General features: G+C 43.1%; 2 protein-coding genes and 1 long non-coding RNA gene across 3 annotated transcripts in view; 1 reads left to right on the plus strand and 2 right to left on the minus strand.

The window, feature by feature from the left end:
- Window positions 1-3,641: 3,641 nt before the first annotated feature.
- LOC139385759 (tripartite motif-containing protein 42-like) lies at window positions 3,642-6,794 on the minus strand. Its single transcript, XM_071131020.1, has 5 exons — window positions 6,751-6,794; window positions 5,872-6,544; window positions 4,153-4,845; window positions 3,815-4,039; window positions 3,642-3,698 (listed from the first exon to the last, which is right to left on the minus strand). The coding sequence occupies exons 1-5, from the start codon at window positions 6,792-6,794 to the stop codon at window positions 3,642-3,644; spliced, it is 1,692 nt and encodes a 563-aa protein (XP_070987121.1).
- Window positions 6,795-10,711: 3,917 nt separating this feature from the next.
- LOC139385643 (uncharacterized) lies at window positions 10,712-14,644 on the plus strand. Its single transcript, XR_011628977.1, has 3 exons — window positions 10,712-10,946; window positions 14,377-14,413; window positions 14,513-14,644. It is a non-coding gene; the product is annotated as an uncharacterized lncRNA (long non-coding RNA).
- Window positions 14,044-19,725, minus strand: part of LOC139385642 (calsyntenin-2-like) — a 483,955-nt gene continuing 478,273 nt past the window's right edge. Inside the window, exons 15-17 of the mRNA XM_071130874.1 lie at window positions 19,457-19,580; window positions 15,838-16,022; window positions 14,044-14,694 (exon numbers count right to left, since the gene is read on the minus strand). Coding sequence (XP_070986975.1) covers window positions 14,509-14,694; window positions 15,838-16,022; window positions 19,457-19,580 — 495 coding nt within the window. The 3' untranslated portion in view covers window positions 14,044-14,508. The remainder of the gene's footprint in view (window positions 14,695-15,837; window positions 16,023-19,456; window positions 19,581-19,725) is intronic.

Below are 19,725 nucleotides of genomic sequence, written 5' to 3' on the forward strand. Positions count from 1 at the left end.
TGCTGCACTGTCAGAACCAGAAGCACAAGCATTTTGCTACACCCACAATAACATCTGCTAACCATGGGTATGTGACCAATAACATCTGCTAACCATGGGTATGTGACCAATAACATCTGCTAACCATGGGTATGTGACCAATAAAATCTGCTAACCATGGGTATGTGACCAATAACATCTGCTAACCATGGGCATGTGACCAATAACATCTGCTAACCATGTGTATGTGACCAATAACATCTGCTAACCATGGGTATGTGACCAATAACATCTGCTAACCATGGGTATGTGACCAATAACATCTGCTAACCATGTGTATGTGACCAATAAAATCTGCTAACCATGGGTATGTGACCAATAACATCTGCTAACCATGTGTACGTGACCAATAGCATCTGCTAACCATGGGTATGTGACCAATAACATCTGCTAACCATGGGTATGTGACCAATAACATCTGCTAACCATGTGTATTTGACCAATAGCATCTGCTAACCATGTGTATGTGACCAATAACATCTGCTAACCATGTGTATGTGACCAATAGCATCTGCTACCCATGGGTATGTGACCAATAACATCTGCTAACCATGGGTATGTGACCAATAACATCTGCTAACCATGTGTATGTGACCAATAACATCTGCTAACCATGGGTATGTGACCAATAACATCTGCTAACCATGTGTATGTGACAAACAGCATCTGCCAACCATGTGTATGTGACCAATAACATCTGCTAACCATGTGTATGTGACCAATAACATCTGCTAACCATGTGTATGTGACCAATAGCATCTGCTAACCATGTGTATGTGACCAATAACATCTGCTAACCATGTGTTTGTGACCAATAGCATTTGCTAACCATGGGTATGTGACCAATAACATCTGCTAACCATGGGTATGTGACCAATAACATCTGCTAACCATGGGTATGTGACCAACAGCATCTGCTAACCATGGGTATGTGACCAATAACATCTGCTAACCATGGGTATGTGACCAATAACATCTGCTAACCATGTGTATGTGACCAATAACATCTGCTATCCATGGGTATGTGACCAATAACATCTGCTAACCATGTGTATGTGACCAATAACATCTGCTAACCATGGGTATGTTACCAATAACATATGCTAACCATGTGTATGTGACCAATAACATCTGCTAACCATGTGTATGTGACCAATAACATCTGCTAACCATGTGTATGTGACCAATAACATCTGCTAACCATGGGTATGTGACCAATAACATCTGCTAACCATGTGTATGTGACCAATAACATCTGCTAACCATGTGTATGTGACCAATAACATCTGCTAACCATGGGTATGTGACCAATAACATCTGCTAACCATGGGTATGTGACCAATAACATCTGATAACCATGTGTATGTGACCAATAACATCTGCTAACCATGTGTTTGAAGAAGAGAAAAGATTAGATGACATTATGATCCATGTGTAAAGCTCAGCAAAGGAAACAGAAAAGCTGATGAGAAAGGCAGTACTATAAGTCTGCGTTTACACAGGCAGCCAAAATCTAAGATTTTGCACAATTATTGGCAAAACAGCTGATCTGATTGGTCAAAATACCAAAGTGGTAAAATATCAGAATTGGGCTGCCTGTGTAGACGCAGCCTAAGTGTGTGTATGAGAGAGCGAGTAAGAGACAGAGAGAGAAAGAAAGCGAGAGAAAGAGCGATGCCTGTAGTGATTTTAAAGGACACAATGACTTGTTTTATAAATGTAGTGTGATATTGCAGGTTAACAGCCTCTCATAGTGGAGCAGATGACTAATATTATAGCACAGACACCATGTTCACACAACAGACTCTATCACCCAGACCAACCCTCATATAACCAACCATGCACCAGGTGGACCGGTGGGGCTGTTGGGGTTAACAACTCACACCCTGTTGTAAATCAAGGACAGAACATTCAGCTCTCCCTCGCCAATGTTCACCAGAGGAAGGTCTTTTGTTTCTACAGACTTTTCCCGCTGAAACTGTAACACGTTCTAAAGCGAATACTGGAACAATATTTCAAACATAAAACGTGGGGAATGGTCAGAGGTGATCTAAAGAACACTAATGTCATTTCGTTTGTAATTTTGTGATATCATATAAAAAAATGTTATAAAGGAAATACTGTAGCTTGGAAAGTACACACACTACATGAGTGAAGTGTCCATCCAATGTGTTGTGCATGAAATATGAAAAATTATGAAAGTGTTTTTGTTAAGAGAGGGAAATGATTTTAAGAGACAAAATATACAATTGTTTTACATAAACTTTGCACAAGTTACAAGTCACGCCCCTGAGTGAGGTCAGAGAGCGTGTCAGCCTGACGGAACCGCCTTTTTGAACAAACTGTATAAAATGATGGGTTAAGAATTTACATATCAGACCAGAGAGACATAGAGCTAAAGCTGCACTGTTAGAGCGGTTTGAACCCTGAATCTCAACACGAGGTAGAGACAATAAAACCACCTCCCGGACAATCACTGGTATGGTTTTGAGAGAGACACGGCGAACCAAGGCATTTCACGTAAATATATTTATGATTTCTCACTCCAAGCGGGCGGCGGTTCGTGTGCAAGGTATAGGAATACTATAAGTGAGAGTATTTTCTAAATGTACCAATGTTAAGGGTCTCTCGCCCTCTCTATGTCTTTTGTAACAGGCAGCCATATTGTTGTCAGTCCGCTATGGACCTGTTTTTAACGTATTAAGTGTGTATGTTATCCTGTGTTACCCTGTAATTAGTTTGTAAATAAATAATTACACCAATTTGTGTAGTACTGAATCCTAAGTAAGTCTCAGGTTTTTGCAGATGCAAGGAGGTTACGACTGTTCAGAATGATGATATGATATGAGGTTATGATTAATACATTGACTGTTTATAGATGTGATAGGTAAAGACCTTTAGAGTTTAATTCGGGAGATGGCAACTCTTTAAAGAACCCCTCTCGTGGTGCCCCAGATCCTAATGAGTTAATTGTTACATGATTAATTTAATCGGGTAACAATTAAACATATTTAGGTAATTAGATAAATAACAATCCTCAGATTGATTTTAAAGTCAAGCCACGACACTTACCAAATTTTTCCGGACAGTGCACTTTCAGCAGTGTTTTAATTAGAATGAGTGGATTACCATGTCCTTGAGAGATGTGTGGGCTGTAATAGCAGAGGGCTGCTGCTGCTGGGGGTAATAGGATGTAATTATTTAATGTTGTATAACGAGAGGGTCACCTAGGACTCGTTAGCCTGATGCTAATTAGTGTTTTTTTTCATAGGTGATTAAAGAAAGATTTCCACTGTTTGCTCTGGGCACTGAGACGTGACTAAGACTATAATTTTAAAGTGGTCAATACAATTTTATTCTGATTAACCTTTATTTAACCAGGTGAATTAGTTAGAAACAAATTCCACATAGCAACAAGATGTGTGCATTGTGTTTATTGAAAAAATTGAATAACTCACTTTTCAAAGCTGCTTGCATAATTTTTTTATGCAATGTATGTTTCTGTTTGATAATGTAAAGTAATATGTGTAAATGGCAGATTGTAAGTAGACATATGGAGTATGAGATTTGATGTGTGGGATCTTTATTTCCTGTTGTAAGAGTTAGATTTCCTGTGTCACGGCTGCCTTGGCCTCATCTCCCTGGCACTCGGTGTTCACCTGGGAACAATGACAACATGAACAAGTTAGTTGTTAGTAATACTCATGTATATCAAAATAGGATTGGGCTCACAGTCAGTCAGTGAATGTCATTGGTCATGTAATACCACACTCACTCTGTAGGAGGAGCTCCACTCCCCGGCCCCGTTGCTGTTGACAGAGCGTGCCCGGAACAGGTAGTGTGTGTTTAGGCAGAGCCTGGCCGTCTGCAGGTTGCATGTCTTCAGCCCCACCAGGACCACTCCCTTCCCCTCCTCCATGGCCATCCCCAAGGTAACCGCATCCTGGAAGTGGATGTCAAAGGTCTCCACCTCCTCACCCATGGGCAGCATCCAGAAGATCTACACAGACAGATAGATAGCTATCATCATATTGGATAACTTCTACATAGATATAAAACAATACATTTGAAGTTTAATTCCTGAATAAGTCCATAGTTGCTGTTTAACTGTACCTCCACAGTGGCTCCACTGACGATGTGCTGGTAGATGATGGGGGGCCTGGGCAGCAGATAGCGTTCCTTATCGCTGCAGTCCCCAGCTGACAGGCCCAGCTGTTCCTCCATCACCAGCTTCCTGTGGCTCCTGGGGGTCCGGGGGCTTCGGGGTGAGTCCGCCAGGGAGCGGTGCGGGGTCCCTGGGCATGACGGCAGCTGCACCACCTCGCAGCACCCCTCCAAAACGTCTGCCTCCATGCCGGTCGCCACAGAAACCACTGCAGCCACTTCGGGGCTCTTCCAGTGGAGGTGGGTCCCCAGCAGGGCCTGCAGGTCCCTAAAGAGGGCATCAAAGTCCATCTTCACCCCCTTGAAGGGCTCCCCCTCCTGGAGAGTCAGGGCAGGGCGTTGAATGTCCCCGTTGACCCTCTGCAGCCGCTGGGTCAGAGCCATGGCCCCGGTCAGGAAGGCCACGGTGTTGGGCTCCAGGAGGGCCTGTTCAGAGATCATCTCCAGCCCAGTCAGGGAGCCCAGGAGTGGGGCAGAGGTCTGGAGGAAGTCAATGGCTCCGCTGCAGGTGCTGGAGGTCAGGTTGTCCAGGTGTGAGAGCAGCAATGCCTCCTGGTCTAGCAGGACATTACGGAGAGACAGGAAGCCCTCGCATACATGGCTTCTTAGCTCGGTGCCGTCGGAGCCCGTCCGGGCCCTCAACTGGTCCATGGACACCATGTCAGCTTCACACTGGGACTTCACTACAGCCACATGATGGGTGCAGCAATAAACATCTGATACAATCTTACATTTCTGTATGAACTTTTAATGAATTAACTTTGAGTTTACTCTGCTGCAAGTAATCTGTTTGACATAATATTCCCTCTAAGCTGTGCACGTGCGTCGGCACGCAGCTCCCCTCGGATGGCCGGGCAGAAGAAATATCAGCCCATGCAGAGAAGCATGAGTTTGACCTTCACTCAACTTCCTAGTTTTTCCCTTTAGTTAACACTATCAACGTTTCACTATACTGTGGAAAATTGTGCTCAAATCAATACAATATTAGACACTTTCAATGTAACATACTGAAACAAAACAAACTATGCAAGACTTATTAGTATGCAACAAATGTAACTGTGTAAGAGATTTTCTTGTATGCAGAGAGCATTGGCATATTATTCTATTGCATTGACAGGCATGACTCAGGCCCCTACTCTACAGCGCCATAACCAATCAGAGCTGCACTAGGCCTATATGCAAATAGTCATATATGGATCTGTGCCATTCACTTTGAACTTGACTGTGTTTACAGCATGAGTGGTCACAAGTAGGTGCGCTTGTTTTGAGATCAAACCTGTGCACATTTGTTCATATTCTTTGCTAGTTAGTGAGTCATTAGCCCGGTTATCTCTAATTTCTAGTCAACAATGGGGGAGTGGTTGCTTCCGACAAGAGCACAAGATGTGTGCATTTCTAGTCATCTTTGAAAAGCTAGTCAGGTAAAGTGCGTTTTTTAATTGTTAAAGGGGCAGTGTTGTATTTCGAGACAGGCTTGATAAGGTAAGTAGCCAATAGGCAGAGGGTAGCATAATTTGTCTGGTTTTCTATAATAATGGTATGGGAATAATAATGCATTTTATTTTGTAAAGTGGTGTCTTGCATCAAACAACAAAACATTTTAAGCCATCTCCTTGTCTGAAGGACTAGTGGATAACAGGGTAATGTTAAGCCCTTGTGGATGCCCACCTCCATGTGGGCGCGGGCCTCGTGGACTAGAGACACATTGTGTCCCTGGTGCCCCTGTTCCATGCACCCCTGGCACCCTAGAGCTCCGTCGTCAAGGCAACAGTGGGACAGGGAGCGGTCGTGGTGGGTGGGGCACGGATCGCGGCACCCGCTCTCCACGGGCTCCGTCAGCACGTGGACCTGGAATGCCCGTTTGCCATGGAGTTTTCTCAGGCACTTGGCACAGTAGTTAAGGCCGCAGGTGTGGCAGTAGCGCTGGGCCTCGCGCTGCTTACAGCAGATCTCGCAGGCGGTCACCCTCAGGGGTATCTTCTTGGCACGGGTGTTTTTGGGTTGCTTCACCCACCTCAGGCCCTCAAGCCTTTCCAGGAGCTGCTCAGCCACGTTAGCCAGGAGAAGGTTCTCTGGGAAGTGCCAGGACTCGCCGGGCTGGAGGGAGTAGTGGACCAGGCAGCGGGGGCACTGGGAGCAGGGCTGAGGTTGCTCGGCATCAGAGGCCTTGGTGCTGGGCGGCTTCTTGCGGACGCCTTCCAGGCAGGGCCGACAGAGGCAGTGGCCACAGGGCAGAGACACAGGCTGGAGGAGGAGAGTGTCACAGGCTGGGCAGCACAGGTGGAGAGCCAGGGAGCGGGTCACTGGGTCAAGCTCAGCTTTTGTCTGGGCATCCTGAGAGCTAGAAGGGGTAACAGGCAGGCTTAGAGGTCAGAGAGGGGAGAGCTGGAAAAAAATACTAATGTAGTCACAGTTACACTACAATATCATCCCCCCACTATGCCAGACATTTTCAGATGACTATTTCTGTTATTCCAGTCCATATAAAAATAAAAATCATATATGGCACTACTTCAGTACTTGTTATGCTTTTTATCTGTTTCATACCATATCTCCTTTCCTGTGTGTTTGGCTTTGGGGTTGTTGCGCATCTTCGAAGACCTCAAGCGCGGCCAACAGCCGGATTCAGAATCAGCACCAAGCATTCTTGTATTAGATAACAGATTCCCAATTCTATTTTATGCGTGAGATATCCTAAAGAAAACAAAGTCATGATTAGATTTCGCTCGTTAGGCTAGCCTACTTTCTATTTCACTCATTGGCTTACATTTTGGTTGCAAATTCTAATAGAGATCGTTATATTTAATTAGCCTAATCTAGTTAATTAATCTGCATTTTTCATTCATTATTGAGGCACTTACGTTCTTCAGCACGTCTGAGTGTGATCAAAAAGTGAAACTCGCTGGAATATCTCAGCTGTTTTACTGTGACGTACACTTTCGGCCGTCTATGACGTTATTATGGCAGCGTACGTGGCGGCCGAATTATGTGGTAACGTGGTCAAATTCCAAGCCCAGCGCTTTAATATGATTCTCTACAGCCTATTGCCTCGAAGTGGGGAAAAAGTTGATAAAACACTAACAATAAACACATCACTAGAAATGGCCACTAGATGGAGACATTGTATTACATTTGACATTGGATTAAACACACACACACACACACACACACACACACACACACACACACACACACACACACACACACACACACACACACACACACACACACACACACACACACACACACACACACACACACACACACACACACACACACACACACACACACACACACACACACACACACACATCTCACTCCCCTTCTTGGCAACCTTGGTAACCTTTCCCCAATAGAATCTTTCCCCCACGGGAACCACACCTGTTGGCATTCTCACAAACAATTGCAAAATTGTTTCAATAATATATAGAACTTTTCTTGCAGCTCTGGAATATAAAGCTTTTTTGAGGTCTTGCTCACAATTCATTCTGTGGCACCACAATGACCAAACAATATACTGTATGTGAGGCTCTTGATCATATCTTAGATCATGACACTGGTGAGGAGGAGAGAGTCCTTGTTAAACTTTGACACAAAGTAGTCTGTGATAAATAGCACAATAGGTTTCATCTGAGTATTTGTTATAGTCAAAATAATACAATAATCCATCTTTTTTTTTACTCAAAAAAGAGTTGTATGACCTCAGGTCAATGAGGCCTACAGGCCATAAATAGCAAATAGAAGTTAAAAACGTGTAATGTTCACAATAATTTAAGTTGATAAAAAGATCTAACACAGCATTAGGTGATATACAGTGGGGCAAAAAAATATTTAGTCAGCCACCAATTGTGCAAGTTCTCCCACTTAAAAGGTAGGTAGGTACACTTCAACTATGACAGACAAAATGATACAAAAAAATCCAGAAAATCACATTGTAGGATTTTTTATGAATTTATTTGCAAATTATGGTGGAAAATAAGTATTTGGTCAATAACAAAAGTTTCTCAATACTTTGTTATATATCCTTTGTTGGCAATGACAGAGGTCAAACGTTTTCTGTAACTCTTCACAAGGTTTTCACATACTGTTGCTGGTATTTTGGCCCATTCCTCCATGCAGATCTCCTCTAGAGCAGTGATGTTTTGGGGCTGTTGCTTGGCAACACGGACTTTCAACTCCCTACAAAGATTTTCTATGGGGTTGAGATCTGGAGACTGGCTAGGCCACTCCAGAACCTTGAAATGCTTCTCACGAAGCCACTCTTTCGTTGCCCGGGCGGATCATTGTCATGCTGAAAGACCCAACCACGTTTCATCTTCAATGCCCTTGCTGATGGAAGGAGGTTTTCACTCCAAATCTCACGATACATGGCCCCATTCATTCTTTCCTTTACACGGATCAGTTGTCCTGGTTCCTTTGCAGAAAAACAGCCCCAAAGCATGATGTTTCCACCCCCATGCTTCACAGTAGGTATGGTGTTCTTTGGATGCAACTCAGCATTCTTTGTCCTCCAAACACGACGAGTTGAGTTTTTACCAAAAAGTTATATTTTGGTTTCATCTGACCATATGACATTCTCCCAATCTTCTTCTGGATCATCCAAATGCTCTCTAGCAAACTTCAGGCGGGCCTGGACATGTACTGGCTTAAGCAGGGGGACACGTCTGGCACTGCAGGATTTGAGTCCCTGGCAGCGTAGTGTGTTACTGATGGGAGGCTTTGGTACGTTGGTCCCAGCTCTCTGCAGGTCATTCACTAGGTCCCCCGTGTGGTTCTGGGATTTTTGCTCACCGTTCTTGTGATCATTTTGACCCCACGGGGTGAGATCTTGCGTGGAGCCCCAGATCGAGGGAGATTATCAGTGGTCTTGTATGTCTTCCATTTCCTAATAATTGCTCCCACAGTTGATTTCTTCAAACCAAGCTGCTTACCTATTGCAGATTCAGTCTTCCCAGCCTGGTGCAGGTCTACAATTTTGTTTCTGGTGTCCTTTGACAGCTCTTTGGTCTTGGCCATAGTGGAGATTGGAGTGTGACTGTTTGAGGTTGTGGACAGTTGTCTTTTATACTGATAACAAGTTCAAACAGGTTCCATTAATACAGGTAACGAGTGAAGGACAGAGGAGCCTCTTAAAGAAGAAGTTACAGGTCTGTGAGAGCCAGAAATCTTGCTAGTTTGTAGGTGACCAATTACTTATTTTCCACCATATTTTGCAAATAAATTCATTAAAAATCCTACAATGTGATTTTCTTGATTTTTTTCCTCATTTTGTCTGTCATAGTTGAAGTGTACCTATGATGAAAATGACAGGCCTCTCTCATCTTTTTAAGTGGGAGAACTTGCACAATGGGTGGCTAACTACTTACTTTTTTGCCCCACTGTATGTATTATTATGGATTTATAATCAGCTATAATGGGATGGTCATTTTGGACCGGGAACACATAATTAATTAACATGAAACTAACACAACAGGAGGGTTAAACTGTTAAATTGGTCTAATACCTTTCATAGCTTTGAAATGCCATAGGCTGAAATGTCCATAGACTTTACTATATGACGAATTAGTGACCTGCGGCTGAGTATTTCCCACCCCATTTTAATTCACATTCTCTAGGCCTAGTTGTTTTCTGTATTGAACAAATTGATAAGTGACTGCAGAATGAATGAGACACAGCTAGATTCTAAAACAAGTCTTTATTGGTCAATTGACAGAAAGTGTTTTAGTGACCATTTAAAGTAAACTAAGAAAAACAGTCCAAAGAAAAAATCAAGAAAAACCGAAAAAAGGTTTTACACATTTTACGAGGATGATATTTATTTTCACCATCTTCTTCTTCTTCTTCTCTAACAGTGGTCACCAACCGGTGGATCGCGATTTTAATTTATTCCATTTTTTTTAAAAACCTTTATTTAATGTTGATTGACAGGTTGATCTTCAAGGCATTCCTAGTCGATCACCAAACATTTCTGTAGAAAAGCCAACGGTAACAGCATACGCTTGCGCCCCTTTTTTTCCGTGTTGCGCTCAACTTTCCGTGTACGTTCAACTTGATTCGGAAGTCCTGGGCACCGGGTATACAACGTTTTACCATTTTTTACCATTGCATTTGTCTGAAAAGACAAACTCCGGCTACCCAGCGGACCGGGTGATATGTGGCTAAATCGAGTGCGCTTTTGGTGCTGGCCAATCGGATAGCTCAATTCACTGTGCCTACCTACTTCCACGACCCCGGAAAATGAATGAGTAGCCAAGTGTATGGCTAGCCCTGCGTTTTTATTATTATTATTAGCAGCTCGTCGTGTGTATTTTAATATCGAGGAGTATTTCACTTTCGCTGGTCATAGGAACAACATGAATTTGTGCCGAGGCACATGTGGTGCGACTCGAGTTTTGCCATCAGGTGGAAGACTGTGTCCCCTCTCTCTGGTCAGTCTCACTGGAGGAAAGGAAGGAGAGAGCAAGGACCGTCTGCTGCTCACTTCTTCCGCCCACTGAGACTGTTTTTTTTTTAATAACTGGGAACTCGGGATTCGTTGACTTTTAATCGTTCAAGACAACTGGGAACTCGGAAAAAGCAATATCCGATTATGGAAAATAGTTTTGAATGGTCATCCAACTCGTAAACGCTGGCATCTTTCTAGAACTCCGACTTCCCGATCTGAAGTTCACTGACTTCTTGGTTTGACCTCGTTTCTTCAGAGTTCCCAGTTGTCTTAAAATCACCATGACCATCAGATGCAGGTACTGTACCATCAGTCCAGTTAAATAAAAAAGTGAATTATGTGTGCTCAGCTGTGCCTCACAAGTGCTACAGCAACTGATCTATTAGCTCGAGTTTTGAAATATAATATGGTCGAGAATAACAATATTGTCAGGGCAGGCATATAGCCAATATGCTAAGATAATGTATTTAAGTGTACTGCACAAATCTCCTACAGAGATGTTTTTATTAGGTTAATGTCAAAATAATTATCTGAGCGGTAGATCTTGGCTTGCCTTTTGACTGCGAAAGTGATCTTGACTCAAATGTTGGTGACCACTGTTCTAAATCAAACGTTGGGAGAACATTGGGGAGGATTGATGCAAAGTCCAGCAAGGGTTCAAAGGGGATACATACGGGTACAGCTAGAACCAAAGGACTATCCCCGGGAAGGAATACATCAAGCAGGGTCACACAGTCAAATACCCAAATGAAGAAAATAGAAACTTTCAATTTCTCCTCATGGCAGGTTAAATCACGTTTTGTAATAGGTGTACTGTGTATGATAGGGGTAAGGGAGACAGAAGACAACACCCTATACATGCCCTGCCCATTAACCAGTTTAAGTTGGGTTTAAATTGGTTTAACCTCCATGATAATTTCCCACTGTGGTCTCCCATCCTAAAATGTAGGAACAGCGGTGTCTGTTTGTCTTGCCTGTCTTAACAGAGACAGAGAGCACAGCCATTTGGAATGAACTGAACATTGAGATGCAAACATAGAGAGAGGGGTGGGTTTGGTGTGATATGAACAGAATGAAATGACATGGGTGGGTTAGTACATAGAGATGGGGGGTGTGCATACATACATACAGATGAACAGAGGGAGGGGCTTTGCTAGGTTCAGGGCAGGGTCACCTACTCTAGTCAGTATGTACAGGTAAGAGGAACATATCAAAATGTACAAGGTTCCTTCTCTCTTATAGTGTGTCCAAAAAAATCAGAACAGGCAAGGTCAACTTTCACCTGGGTGCTTATTCAGTTGGGTACAGAATATTGAAGATAGAAATTAAAAGCATACAGAATATTGAAGATAGAAATTAAAAGCATATAGCTGACATGGTTATCGTTTTGCATGACAGAGAAACGTGTCTGTTCTATGCAACATATTTCTATCTGCACATTCTGTAATGTTGCAACTGCATGATTATGCCTCAAGTAACTACAACATCTCCAACAGGACACCAATCAAAAAACAAATAGATTGTTTAGTGCCATTGGTTACACCAAATGTAAAATCACCTAGACACATCATCCAGGCTTAAATACGCAGTGATAAATCAAATATGTTCCATTGCAATAAACCCAACATATTTTTCAGGTTTTAAAATATTGCAAATCAATGCAATATTTTTTTCTTATTTTGTCTTAAATTTTAATTTGATGCAATAGACAAAAGGTATGATATACTGAACACAGATACACTACATGACCAAAAGTATGTGGACATCTGCTCGTCAAACATCTCATTCAAAAATCATGGGCATTAATATGGAGTTGGTCACCCCTTTGCTGCTATAACAACCTCCACTCTTCTGGGAAGGCTCTCCACTAGATGTTGGAACATTGCTGCAGTGTCTTGCTTCCATTCAGCCACGAGCATTAGTGAGGTCGGGCACTGATGTTGGCCGATTATGCCTGGCTTGCAGTCGGCATTCCAATTCATTCCAATGGTGTTAGATGGTGTTGAGGTCAGGGCTCTGTGCAGGCCAGTCAAGTTCTTCCACACCGATCTCAACAAACCATTTCTGTATGTAGGGGTGTTGCGGTGACCTTATTACCGCCACACCAGCGGTCACGAGTCATGAAGGCAGTCAAATTCCAAATGACCGCTTAGTCATGGTAATTAGGCTTCTCCAAGCTCTTATGCTGCTGATGGGAATTAGTAGCCTACCAAACTTGCTAACTGCCTGGTCCTCAGCACTCTGTTGTCCCTCTAATCACTCTGACATCAATGCAAATGCAATCGAAAATCTAATCAAACACTTCATGAGAGCCCATGAGCTAATGTTGCACAACATTTCTATAGGGTGTGCAATTGCGTGAGAACGTTGCTTTGTGCACGGGGGCATTGTCATGCTGAAACAGGAAAGGGCCTTTCCCAAACTGTTACCACAAAGTTGGGAGCATAGCATAATCTAGAATGGCATTGTATTCCTTAGCGATAAGATTTCCCTTCACTGGAACTAAGGGGCCAAGCCCGATGCATGGAAAAACAGCCCCAGACCATTGTTCCTCCTCCACCAAACTTTACAGTTGGCACTACGCATTTGTGCAGGTAGCGTTCTACTGGAACCCAGGTTAGTCTGTCGGACTGCCAGATGGGGAAGAGTGATTCATCACTCCAGAGAACGTGTTTCCAGTGCTACAGAGTCCAGTGGCAGTGAGCTTTACACCGCTCAAGCTGATGTTTGGCATTGCACATGGTGATCTTAGGCTTGTGTGTGGCTGCTCGGCCATGGAAACCAATTTCATGAAGCCCCCGACAAACAGTTCTTGTGCTGACGTTGCTTCCAGAGGCAGTTTTGAATTCGGGAGTGAGTGTTGCAACCGAGGACATCATTTTTTCACGCACTACGCGCTTCAGTACTCGGCGGTCCCTTTCTGTAGCCTTCCCCTTGTGGCTGAGCCGTTGTTGCTCCTAGATGTTTCCACTTCACAATAACAGCACTTACAGTTGACCGGGAAGCTCTAGCAGGGCAGAAATTTGATGAACTAACTTGTTGGAAAGGTGACATCCTATGACGGTGCCATGTTGAAAGTCACTGAGCTCTTAAGTAGGGCCATTCTACTGACAATGTTTGTCTTTGGAGATTGCATGGCGATGAGCTTGATTTTATACACCCGTCAGCAACGGATGTGACTGAAATAGCCAAATCCACTAATTTGATGGGGTGTCCACATACTTTTGCAATATAGTGTATCAAGGTAAGGATCGAAGGTGTTCCCCTATACTGGACTGTACCATCTTAAAGGAAAACTCCACCCAAAGACTATCATTTGGTATTTGTTTCATTAGTTGGTTGTTACCATTACAAAAGATCACAGCGACCTATAGGACCACAGTTTCTCAGAAAAAATAGGTGGAAAACAGATGTTTGACAAGCAATTTCAGTTGTATACAGTATTTTCACATTTTGTTGTCTTTTTTTCACAGTCTCAGTAAAAAACAGTAGGTAAGGTTTCAGCTTGTGGACGAGGGCTTGAGGTCTGAGGTACTCAAGACCACAGGATAGTATTACAGCATTGGAGTACCACAGGGTAGCCTTTAGTTAACACCACATAGTTTGACATAAAGGAAAGGAGTCTTTTTAAATTCAGACTGGTGTTGTGTGTGTGTGTGTGTGACGTGTATGTGTGTTTTCACTTTAGTGCTCATTCTATTCCTAATACCATTTCCTTTTTTCACCAGTAGGGGAAGATGTTACCTCAACTCAGAGAAATCTCAGGTAGTCTCATGACTTGAACAATTTATTTTATAGTAGTGAGTATGTTGACGCCTCAGCGTGTGTGTATATACATCAGTGTGTATGTTTCATTTTATTCAGTAGGTTATTGTAGAGTTGTCCCAGTCCAGCTGGCCCCTCTTGCTGCTCTGTTGTACCCTGGGAGCTCCTTGAACCTCCTCCTCCTCGCTGTCGTCTGACTCTGTGCTGGTGATGTCATCCTCTTCATCTTCCTCCTCCTCCTCACTGGCCTCTTCCTCAGCTCCCTGGGGCTCCTGGAAGCTCTGCATGGGGCACAGAGGCAACAGGTGTGTGACAGGCTCTGGAGCTGATTACTGTGGCCCTTGTGTATCCTACTCTGGTTCACTATGTCCCATTACTCCCTCTGCCCTCTATCTTCAGGTACTCACTCTATTTCAGTCCATTCTCTCTTTTCTCACTGTGACGAAGCTGACTCAGTACCTCTCGTCACTAATTATTGAATTCCCCTTGTTTAGCGCATTCATGTGTCCCTATATATCTAGTAATTAATTTATTATAAAAGTGTATACTGTTGTTATTTCCCTCTTTTGCCAGTATCATGGCTATTTATTGTGCGTAAGGCTAATTGTGTGTCGAGCAAATGTTTGGTCAAGTTGCATTGTGACGAATTTCAGTTTCATATTTAAATGCATTAATTGTCCCTTTTGCAATCCTCCAGGTGCACATGGACACCTGCTACACTGACGAGAAAGAAGTTTGTTTATTTCCATATTGTAATGTGTCCTGTGTTTGAAGTTGGCTCATGTCGGAGCTCCATGTCTTGTCTATCATGTCCGTGCGTAATGGTGTGGTCGATGGTCCATACACAGGTTGCAGAACTGTTGCTATGGAATGGGTATTCATTCATTTAAAGATTTCACACATTGAGGATAAGCCAGGAATGTTTAAGATGTTTATTTAGATGTAATATGTAATATAATGAAGATGCCTGTTAACATGATTTAATGGGTAAAGAGCACCATGTTTAATGGTATGTTCCATAAGTAGGGGCCATAGGTATAAAGGTAGCTGTTTCACCTATGAGCTGTGAGCTGGAGGGATGTTCTAGCTCTGGTATGTGAGCTGTTTTGGAGGCTGTCCATAACCTGGTATGCCCCAACCTGCTACTATTGGTTTGGCAGGGTAGGCCTGATTGAGGCTTAGGGTTTTGATTTCTATTCAAACCTGTATTCTGTAAATATTCTGTAACTATTCATAGGTTCTTGTCATTCACCTGGAACCACCTTTCACTGTTAATATACTGGACAGTATCTTGCCCCTGATCCTGCTGCCTCCTCCTACTTACTGCCCTTAAGGCTGTTCCAAAATCTGGTTCCTACAACACTCACCTTCCTTCCTTTATTCCTCCCCCACGGTTTTGTTTTCAGTCCCCCTCTTCCCCTTACCTCCATAGGATTGACTGTGATATTGAGCGCTGAGTCGTTCCAGTCCAGCTCTCCCTCCTTGGTTGTGTCTGAGCTCCTGCACTCCTGTTGGTGTGTCAGGTGAATACGGTAGATGCCTAGCACAACCACCACCACCAGGGCGGCGATACAGATCACTATCACCACTGTGGCAGCACTGGGGACTCCTTGGGGAAAGGTAATGTTAATGTATGTTAAGTAACATGGTGCACCCACACGCATTACAAATATTTGGTTATGTACACAACCAAAATATCTTAGTTGTATGTACACACACATAATGGGTGTATTACACACACACACACACACACACACACACACACACACACACACACAAGGTCCTTGATCTGTAATGTTTATCTGTTGAATGCTGATCTGATCTGTACTTTCAAAATAAGATCACCACCCTGCCTTCTCTCTCTATCATTCAGAGAAGATATTAGAAATGTGTGTGTTCATCCAGCTACCAAGGACTCTTTTAATTGGTAAATTGATTCAGTCTGCCTCCTTATTACACACACAGACAGAGAGAGATTTTTTAAAGACCAATCCATAGCCATTGATCTCTCTCATGTAAAAGCCCCCTCAGTATATATACATGAATGCACACAGAATGTTGCTAGAGGGTATGTATGGTCTCCTAACAGAACAATGTACATTATTCACCTCATTAAAGACACTATCGGGAAAATCTTTCTCTTCCCTCCTCCCTGTTCTCTCTCTCTTTCTCTCTCTTTCTCTCTTTCTTTCTCTCTCTCAATTCAATTCAAGGGGCTTTATTGGCATGGGAAACGTGTTAACATTGCCAAAGCAACATACAGAAGTTTCAAAACAATAAAGACATTATAAATGTCACATATATATATATATATATATATATATATATATATATATATATATATATATACATACATACATACATACATACATACATACATACATACAGTGTTGTAACAATGTACAAATGGTTAAGGAAAAATAAATAAGCATAAATATGGGTTGTATTTACAATGGTGTATGTTCTTCACTGGTTGCCCTTTTCTTGTGGCAACAGGTCACAAATCTTGCTGCTGTGATGGCACACTGTGGTATTTCACCCAGTAGATATGGGAGTTTATCAAAATTGGATTTGTTTTCGAATTCTATGTGGATCTGTGTAATCTGAGGGAAATATGTCTCTCTAATATGGTCATACATTGGGCAGGAGGTTAGGAAGTGCAGCTCAGTTTCCACCTCATTTTGTGGGCAGTGTGCACATAGCATGTCTTCTCTTGAGAGCCAGGTCACCCTACGGCGGCCTTTCTCAATAGCAAGGCTATGCTCACTGAGTCTGTACACAGTCAGTCACAGTGGTCAGGTATTCTGCCACTGTGTACTCTCTGTTTAAGGCCAAATAGCTTTCTAGTTTGCTCTGTTTTTATGTTAATTCTTTCCAATGTGTCAAGTAATTATCTTTTTGTTTTCTCATGATTTGGTTGGGTCTAATTGTGTTGTTCTCCTGACCCCTCCTGTCTCAGCCTCCAGTATTTATGCTGCAGTAGTTTATGTGTTGGGGGGCTAGGGTCAGTTTGTTATATCTGGAGTACTTCTCCTGTCCTATTCGGTGTCCTGTGTGAATTTAAGTGTGCTCTATCTAATTCTCTCTTTCTCTCTTTCTTTCTCTCTCTCTGAGGACCTGAGCCCTAGGACCATGCCTCAGGACTACCTGACATGATGACTCCTTGCTGTCCCCAGTCCACCTGGCTGTGCTGCTGCTCCAGTTTCAACTGTTCTGCCTTATTATTATTTGACCATGCTGGTCATTTATGAACATTTGAACATCTTGGCCATGTTCTGTTATAATCTCCACCCGGCACAGCCAGAAGAGGACTGGCCACCCCACATAGCCTGGTTCCTCTCTAGGTTTCTTCCTAGGTTTTGGCCTTTCAAGGGAGTTTTTCCTAGCCACCGTGCTTCTACACCTGCATTGCTTGCTGTTTGGGGTTTTAGGCTGGGTTTCTGTACAGCACTTTGAGATATCAGCTGATGTACGAAGGGCTATATAAATACATTTGATTTTGATTTGATTTTGCTGTCCTGGGGGTCTGTTTGTGTTTGTGAACAGAGCCCCAGGACCAGCTTGCTTAGGGGACTCTTCTCCAGGTTCATCTCTCTGTAGGTGATGGCTTTGTTGTGGAAGGTTTGGGAATCGCTTCCTTTTAGGTGGTTGTAGAATTTAACTGCTCTTTTCTGGATTTTGATAATTAGTGGGTATCGGCCTAATTGTGCTCTGCATGCATTATTTGGTGTTCTACGTTGTACACAGAGGATATTTTTGCAGAATTCTGCATCTCTCTCTCTCTTCAATAATAGTAGCTATTTACACATGCACACACAGTTTTCCCCCTTCTCCACTTATACTGTAGTCCAGTTTCTTAACAAACACACACACACACACACACCTGCTCTTTCCCAACCTTTAAAAGCAGTGGTAGGGCACAGAACTCCCCAGGACACTAAGCCATCCATTAGGGTTGAATGAATAATTAACAGAAAGCAGAAATTGGTAGGCGATGTTCAAGATTGAGATCTGTAGGGTCTTTTTCACCAGCCTCTCTCTCTGTTTTTTAACTAAGATGTGTCACTGTCTCTGTGCTAGCTATAGAGTGGACTCACTGGGTTCTGAATATCCTAGTCCTGAAGATCTATGAACACACCCACTTCAACTCATCAACTGCTCTGATTCATTGAATTAGGTGTGCTAATGTTGGTCTGGAACAGAATTATCAGGCTTGATGGTTAAGTCCTACCTGAGCTGTGTGTGGGGTATAGACTGCTGATTCTGTAGTGAGCTGTGTGTGGGGTATAGACTGATGATTCTGTAGTGAGCTGTGTGTGGGGTATAGACTGATGTTTCTGTAGTGAGCTGTGTGTGGGGTATAGACTGATGATTCTGTAGTGAGCTGTGTGTGGGATATAGACTGATGATTCTGTAGTGAGCTGTGTGTGGGGTATAGACTGATGATTCTGTAGTGAGCTGTGTGTGGGGTATAGACTGATGATTCTGTAGTGAGCTGTGTGTGGGGTATAGACTGATTCTGTAGTGAGCTGTGTGTGGGGTATAGACTGATTCTGTAGTGAGCTGTGTGTGTGGTATAGACTGATTCTATAGTGAGCTGTGTGTGGAGTATAGACTGATGATTCTGTAGTGAGCTGTGTGTGGGATATAGACTGATCATTCTATAGTGAGCTGTGTGTGGGATATAGACTGATGATTCTGTAGTGAGCTGTGTGTGGAGTATAGACTGATGATTCTGTAGTGAGCTGTGTGTGGGATATAGACTGATCATTCTATAGTGAGCTGTGTGTGGGATATAGACTGATGATTCTGTAGTGTGCTGTGTGTGGGGTATAGACTGCTGATTCTGTAGTGTGCTGTGTGTGGGGTATAGACTGATGATTCTATAGTGAGCTGTGTGTGGGGTATAGACTGATGATTCTGTAGTGAGCTGTGTGTGGGGTATAGACTGATGATTCTGTAGTGAGCTGTGTGTGGGGTATAGACTGATGATTCTATAGTGAGCTGTGTGTGGGGTATAGACTGATGATTCTACAGTCTTACCTGAACCGTGTGTGGGGTATAGACTGTGGACCATGGCCGGATGATGAACCACTTGCATGTACTGGGGCGGGGCTACCATGTGATTGACATGCTCCCCAGCCTCTGATTTGTGGAGTACACTGATCTGGGCGGGGCAAGAATAGAGAGCGAGGTTATAGGTATAATAAGATAAATGTCTCAGAAAATATAAGAGTAAACTACAAATAAGGACTATTAGACACAACTGTCAGAGGTTTTCTGGCTAGAGCAAGACTATAGAAGGAAAGGGG

Source organism: Oncorhynchus clarkii, chromosome 27 (assembly GCF_045791955.1).
Source record: "Oncorhynchus clarkii lewisi isolate Uvic-CL-2024 chromosome 27, UVic_Ocla_1.0, whole genome shotgun sequence".
NCBI lineage: Eukaryota > Metazoa > Chordata > Actinopteri > Salmoniformes > Salmonidae > Oncorhynchus > Oncorhynchus clarkii.

Coding starts and splice junctions, on each gene's coding strand:
- LOC139385759 (XM_071131020.1), bottom strand. CDS start 6,794: ATGCGCAACAACCCCAAAGCCAAACACACAGGAAAGGAGATATG. Junction 6,545..6,750: donor CACACAGGAAAGGAGATATG/GTATGAAACAGA, acceptor TACCCCTTCTAG/CTCTCAGGATGCCCAGACAA. Junction 4,846..5,871: donor AGGCCCGCGCCCACATGGAG/GTGGGCATCCAC, acceptor TCCATGGACCAG/TTGAGGGCCCGGACGGGCTC.